The sequence below is a fragment of the Ixodes scapularis genome, unplaced genomic scaffold (genome assembly GCF_016920785.2).
Source record: "Ixodes scapularis isolate PalLabHiFi unplaced genomic scaffold, ASM1692078v2 PGA_scaffold4__175_contigs__length_147842914, whole genome shotgun sequence".
NCBI lineage: Eukaryota > Metazoa > Arthropoda > Arachnida > Ixodida > Ixodidae > Ixodes > Ixodes scapularis.
In genome coordinates this window covers 98,993,158-99,000,244 of record NW_024609879.1, presented here as the reverse complement: position 1 = coordinate 99,000,244, position 7,087 = coordinate 98,993,158, and the positions used below count along the sequence as shown (strand labels likewise).

The 7,087-nt window shown below is 48.6% G+C and overlaps 1 protein-coding gene across 1 annotated transcript; it reads left to right on the top strand.

Moving 5' to 3' along the window:
• Window positions 1-2,449: 2,449 nt before the first annotated feature.
• Window positions 2,450-6,883, top strand: LOC120848171. Its single transcript, XM_042293650.1, has 2 exons — window positions 2,450-5,671; window positions 6,707-6,883. Exons 1-2 carry the CDS (start codon window positions 2,450-2,452, stop codon window positions 6,881-6,883), a joined length of 3,399 nt encoding a protein of 1,132 aa, XP_042149584.1.
• Window positions 6,884-7,087: the final 204 nt, after the last annotated feature.

Here is a 7,087-nt window from a genome sequence, read left to right as displayed (position 1 = left end):
GTACCATCAATGGCGACACTCAGCAGTCTATAATTCATTATAAGGAACCTGCTCTAGGTCTATGATGCATACGCCCGAGTGCTTTTGAAGCGGCCCGGAATTTATTGTTATCGCGCTCCAAATGTTGCTTCAGACGCCAAAATCAGCCAAAAAGGGGCGTTTCCCACAAATTTTGGCATACGCGCCGCCAATTGTACCATCAATGGCGACACTCAGCAGTCTATAATTCATTATAAGGAATCTGCTCTAGGTCTATGACGCATATGCCCGAGTGCTTTTGAAGCGGTCCGGAATTTATTTAGTTATTGCTCTCCAAAGGTTGCTTCAGACGCCAAAATCAGCCTAAAACGGGGCGTTTCCCACAAATTTTGGCATACGCCCCACCAATTGTACCATCAATGGCGACACTCAGCAGTCTATAATTCATTATAAGGAATCTTCTCTAGGTCTATGACGCATATGCCCGAGTGCTTTTGAAGCGGCCCGGAATTTATTTAGTTATCGCTCTCCAAAGGTTGCTTCAGACGCCAAAATCAGCCAAAAAGGGGGCGTTTCCCACAAATTTTGGCATACGCGCCGCCAATTGTACCATCAATGGCAACACTCAGCAGTCTAATATTCATTATAAGGAATCTGCTCTAGGTCTACGATGCATATGCCCGAGTGCTTTGGAAGCGGCCCGGAATTTATTTAGTTATCGCTCTCCAAAAATTGTCTCAGACGCCAAAATCAACCAAAAGGGGGGCGTTTCCCACAAATTTTGGCATACGCGCCGCCAATTGTACCATCAATGGCGACACTCAGCAGTCTATAATTCATTATAAGGAACCTACTCTGGGTCTATAACGCATATGCCCGAGTGCTTTTGAAGCGGCCGGGAGTTTATTTAGTTATCGCTCTCCAAAGGTTGCTTCAGGCGCCAAAATCACCCAAAAAGGGGGCGTTTCCCACAAAGTTTGGCATACGCGCCGTCAATTGTACCATCAATGGCGACACTCAGGAGTCTATAATTCATTATAAGGAATCTGCTCTAGGTCTATGACGCATATGCCCGAGTGCTTTTGAAGTGGCCCGGAATTTATTTAGTTATCGCTCTCCAAAGGTTGCTTCAGATGCCAAAATCAGCTAAAAAGGGGGCGTTTCCCACAAATTTTGGCATACGCGCCGCCAATTGTACCATCAATGGCGACACTCAGCAGTCTAATATTAATTATAAGGAATCTGCTCTAGGTCTATGACGCATATTCCCGAGTGCTTTTGAAGCGGCCCAGAATTTATTTAGTTATCGCTCTGCAAAGGTTGCTTCTGACGCCAAAATCAGCCAAAAAGGGGGCGTTTCCCACAAATTTTGGCATACGCACCGCCACTTGTACCATCAATGGCGACACTCAGCAGTCTATAATTCATTATAAGGAATCTGCTCTAGGTCTATGACGCATATGCCCGAGTGCTTTTGAAGCGGCCCGGAATTTATTTAGTAATCACTCTCCAAAGGTTGCTTCAGATGCCAAAATCAGCCAAAATGGGGGCGTTTCCCACAAATTTTGGCATACGCGCCGACAATTGTACCATCAATGGGGACACTCAGCAGTCTAATATTCATTATAAGGATTCTGCTCTAGGTCTATGACGCATATGCCCGAGTGCTTTTGAAGCGGCCCAGAATTTATTTAGTTATCATCTTCAAAGGTTGCTTGAGATGCCAAAATCAGCCAAAAAGGGGGCGTTTCCCACAAATTTTTGCATACGCACCGCCAATTGTACCATTGTGGTGATTTCGGACTTCAATGTAGAAGAAAAAAGAGGACGACGACGAAAAGGAATGCTGATGTGGCTGGTTGACTGTGTGTTTGTGTGCACGGAGAAAATTGGGCGCGAGTGGCGGGTGGTGGAAAAAGGAAGAAGTAGAAGGAAGCCTGGAGGTGACCGAACAGGACAAGCGAGCAGGATCTGGTGGACGAAAAAACCGACCAGCAACTATAGGCGTGGTCGGCACGGCTTCAGTTCGTCGTCCACAAACACAGGCCTGGTCAGCGGGCCTCCGAGGCTGCCCTGCCGCTACTTCAGGCCACACTCTTCAAGCCACCCCGTCGTCCACTACCCAGCCCCAACGCGCCAATCTACCTGGCATCAAGACTTCGGCGTGTCAACCATGATCAGAACTCAGACCCGCTTCACGGACTATGTGAAGTACTCCTCTTTAATTACCCTTTAAGTGTTAGATTTTCCCATAATTAATTTTTTTGATTTTTCTCATTCTCTAGTGTTTAACGCTGTAATATATTTTCGTACTGGCCCAAAGATGTCGTCTCTTTGTCCATGCTCTTCGCGTCGCACATCCACGCAAGCGTGAACGCGGTCCACTACATAGCTGGCGTCCGCGACAGGACCTTGCTCTTAACTGACACCCTAAAGAGCTTCACCTTGCGAAACGGTGCGACGGCTGAGAATGGATACCGAGAAATTAATGAAGGTTGGCCAGGAGTTGGGGTTGTCTGGGGCAGCTTTGAAACAATGGATGGATGAAGAGCGAGTGCGCGAGAGGGACCAGCGTACAGCAGAACGCGAGGCTACTAAAGAAGCAGAAGCCCTTGCTCGGGCTCGCTTAGACGCGGATGACCATACTCGTGCGCGCGTAGAAGCAGAACGTGCGGTACTGGAGCTCCAATTACGTTTACAGGAGCGACGAGAAAGTGCAGTAGAGGGAATTCCGAATGAGTCTGGTGCGGGTACACCTGCTGGCTTTGTACAGGGGTACCGGAGCCCACACAAGCTTATCCCCGTTTTCAATGAGAAACGCGACGAGCTTGACGCCTACATCCAACGATTCGAGCGGGTGGCAACGTGCCAAGAGTGGCCACAGGATAAATGGGCCTTGTCCCTGAGTCTATGCTTGACAGGGGAGGCATTAAGTGTAGTCGGACGCATGGCTGCTGACGCTGCTACAAACTACACTGTGCTTAAGCAGACTCTTCTCCAACGATTTCGGTATACGGAAGAAGGGTACCGCGCCAAGTTCAGAGAGGCAAGACCAGAGGAGGCAGAAACAGGCAGACAGTTTACTGGTCGTCTGTTGGGATATTTTGACCATTGGCAAGAAATGGCCAAAACGGAGCGTACCTACGACGCACTCCGGGACAAAATAGTGTCAGAGCAGTTTCTCAAGAGATGTCACGAAAAACTGACCATCTTTTTAAGGGAAAGAGGCTGCCAAGGACTTGACAAGTTGGCGGAAGCTGCCGATCATTATCTTGAAGCTCAAGGACTAGTCCATCTTGGCAGAACAAATAAGGAACAAGAGGCGAAGCCACTGGGGAAAGCGAAGATTTCTAAACCTCCAGATGCAACGGGGAGACCCGCCTGTTTCTTTTGCAACAAACAAGGTCATCGTGCAGCAGACTGTTGGTCCAAGTCAAGAGGATCCAACCCAAAGTTGACTGTTTGCTGGAAATGTCGCAAAACCGGGCATAAAGCAGAGTCTTGCCCTAACAAGACAGACGCGGGTGGACAAGCATCGTGTTCCCTGGCGCCACAGAATGAGCCAGGGAAAGTTGGTTTGGACATTCATTCCCTTAAAAGAAATGTGAAAGCAGAGCAGGATGAACGAAGAATCGATGTTCAAACAGATGGCATGCCAACGGCTGAAGGACTGCTTGAAAGACAGCCTGTCATTGTACTGCGTGATTCAGGATGCAACTCGGTCATCGTAAAGCGATCTCTGGTTCCTGATGACAAACTGACAGGAAGGAGTCGATCGATCTACCTTCTCGACCGGACAGTTCGATGCCTACCTGAAGCGGAAGTGGACATCGACTCTCCTTATTTCACGGGCACAGTAAGAGCAACCTGCATGGAAAGCCCGCTGTATGATGTCGTCTTGGGCAACATCGATGGCGTACGGGATGCTTCTGCTCCTGATGTCAAGTGGAGAGCAGACCAGAAATTTCTTCCCCTGCAAGAAAAGCCCCAAGAAGAAGACAAAATCTTGGGCAACCAACGAATTTGGACAGGGACGACCTCCTCACCGAGCTCCGGAGAGCAGAAAGGCGAGCTTCAGGCTAGTGTCGTAACGATGCGAACCTCGGCGACAACTGCTGGGCTACCAGTTGCAGAAATAAATCCACTGGACATCAACCCGGCGGAGCTAAGCGCCAAGCAAAAGCAAGATGCTACACTCCAAAGATGCTTTGAAGCAGTGGGAAGCAAGGTTGCCTCAAGATCAGCCGACATCGACTTCGTGCTGATGAACGGGATTCTTTTTCGACGGTACCGACTTCCATCGCAAAAAGAAATGGAACAACTCGTTGTCCCAACTGGCCTCCGAACATTCGTTCTAAAAATGGCACACGAAGGAATACTATCTGGACATCAAGGAATCAAAAGAACGACAGATCGAGTGCTTGAAGAGTTTTACTGGCCAGGGGTACAAGGGGACGTCACGCGGTTTGTGAAATCATGCGACATCTGCCAAAGAACCGTTCCAAAACACTTGGTAGGCCGCGTGCCTTTGGGAAACATGCCCGTGATCGAGACGCCTTTTCAACGGGTAGCAATTGACATCGTGGGACCACTGTCACCAACCTCAGAGAAGGGCAACCGTTACGTACTAACCATGGTGGACTACGCGACCCGCTATCCTGATGCAGTTGCCCTACCAAGCATCGAGACGGAGAGGATTGCGGAAGCTCTCCTCGAGATGTTTTCACGCGTGGGATTTCCTAGAGAAATCATCAGCGATCGGGGCAAATCATTCACATCCGGACTCATGAAGGAGTTTAGTCGTCTCCTCTCGTTTAAGCAGATGCCAACCACGCCGTATCATCCCATGGCCAACGGCCTTGTGGAACGGTTTAATGGCACACTAAAACAAATGATACGACGAATGTGTCAAGAGAGCCCGAAAAGATGGGACCGATACTTGGCACCACTACTATTCGCGTATCGCGAAGTGCCGCAGGCCAGTGTTGGGTTTGCACCATTTGATCTCCTGTATGGCAGGTACGTCCGAGGACCGATGGCCATATTAAAGGAAATCTGGACAGGAGAGCACCTTGACGAAAACACGAAGACCTCTTACGGCTACATGGTCGAGCTCCGACAGCGCTTAGAAGACACTTGCCGGATAGCACAGGAGCAGCTCAGAAAGGCGAAGATAGTACAGAGGAAGTACTACGACAAGAAGACGAGAGTGCGCCAGCTAGCTGTTGGAGACAAGGTTCTACTTCTTCTCCCCTCCGAGAACAACAAGCTGATCCTGACCTGGAAGGGCCTTTTCAAGGTTTTGGAGAGAAGAAATGACATCGACTACGTCATTGATCTGGGAACAAGAAGTAGTCTATTCCATATTAACATGCTGAAAAAGTACGAAGAGAGACCGGTTTCTAACCAACCACCGCAGCATGCCTCAGTCGCGGTCCAGCACGAGGAAGTAGAGGAAGAGGACATACCTTCTGTGACACTCCACAAGAAAGAAACTCACAAGGATGTGAAAGTCTCGAACGACCTAACAGCTTCTCAACAAGCGCAGGTGTCTATCCTCTTGGCTGCGCACAAGGAAAGCTTCACAGATGTCCCAGGAAAGACCTGCCTGGTGGAGTGCAAACTGAAGACCACCACCGACATTCCTATTCGAGTACAACAATACCCGATACCGTTCGCTATCCAAGAAGCGGTGCAGGAGGAAGTCCAAGAAATGTTACAGCGGGGCATAATTGAACCCTCCGAATCGCCCTACCAATCTCCCATAGTGGTGGTAAAGAAAAAGGATGAATCAATGCGGCTCTGCATTGATTTCAGGCAATTGAACAAGGTCCTCGTCCCCGACAATGAACCTATCCCAAGGGTGGACATGATGTTCGCTAAGTTGGGAAGCAGCCGATACTTCTCAAAGTTCGACTTGTCGAAAGGTTATTGGCAGGTGCCGATGCACGAAGGGTCAAAGCAAATGACAGCTTTCCCTACGGCTTCGGGACTTTTCCAGTTTCGATTTATGCCTTTTGGGATCAAGACTGCACCGGCGGTGTTTACCCGGCTCATGAGGAAGGTGGTCCAAGGCCTGCCAAACATCTACCACTATTTTGACGACGTCCTCATCGCCACAGAAAACTGGGAAGAGCACCTGGAAACACTCAAGTCATTCTTTCAGCGGGTGAGAGATGCTGGTTTGACGATACGGCCAACGAAGAGCGAAGTCGGCTTTGCATCAGTCAGGTTCCTCGGTCACATCATTGGACATAACCTCCTGCGACCGCAAATGGAGACGCCAAAAAAGATTCAAGTTGCCGAGCCACCCGAGACAAAAAAGGGCGTCCGCTCGTTTCTTGGCCTGACAGGCTACTACAGAGATTTCGTTCCGCAATATTCTGAAATTTCACAACCGCTAACGGAGTTGACACGAAAAAGGGCCCCGAACAAAGTGAGTTGGGGGAGAAGGGAACAACACGCTTTTGAGAAACTGAAAGAAGTACTGTCGAGCCGACCCATCTTAAGGGCACCAGACTTTTCTGAATCTTTCGTGCTTAGTACGGACGCGTCATCCACAAGCGTGGGGGCGGTTCTCATGCAGCGGCATAATGGAATACTCCATCCTGTAGCTTACGCGAGTCGTAAACTGCTACCTCGTGAAGCCGGCTATTCAACGATAGAGCGAGAAGGCCTGGCACTGATATGGGCAGTTAAAAAATTTTATGTGTACTTGTACGGGAAGCCATTCATTCTGCAAAGCGACCATCAGCCTTTATTGTACATAAACTCTGCAAAGCACATCAACAGCCGTGTGCTACGTTGGAGCTTGACGCTCATGGAGTACGACTTTACAGTCGAATATATCAAGGGCTGTGAAAATGTGGGTGCCGATTATATGAGTCGCATGTCTGTTAAATAAGAATTTCAACTTTATTATTATTCTTTGTAGCGATGCATTGTGTACAATAGTCAAAACAGTTTTTTTTTCTTATGAGTGTAACGTGCGTATGACAAGGTTGTTGAATCAATTACTTTGCATATGTTTGTGTGTGGGAGAAACCAAAAGTTTGAACGAACCAAGTGTCAAATGTGTAAACTGTAATATAATTTGTGGACAAGTTTT

What these genes read in the sequence shown, in the direction of transcription:
- LOC120848171 (XM_042293650.1), top strand. Translation starts at nt 2,450, where the DNA reads ATGGATACCGAGAAATTAATGAAGGTTGGCCAGGAGTTGGGGTTGTCT. An exon ending in CGTTCGCTATCCAAGAAGCG is followed by an intron (nt 5,672 to 6,706) that starts GTGCAGGAGGAA and finishes TTGTACGGGAAG; the next exon opens with CCATTCATTCTGCAAAGCGA.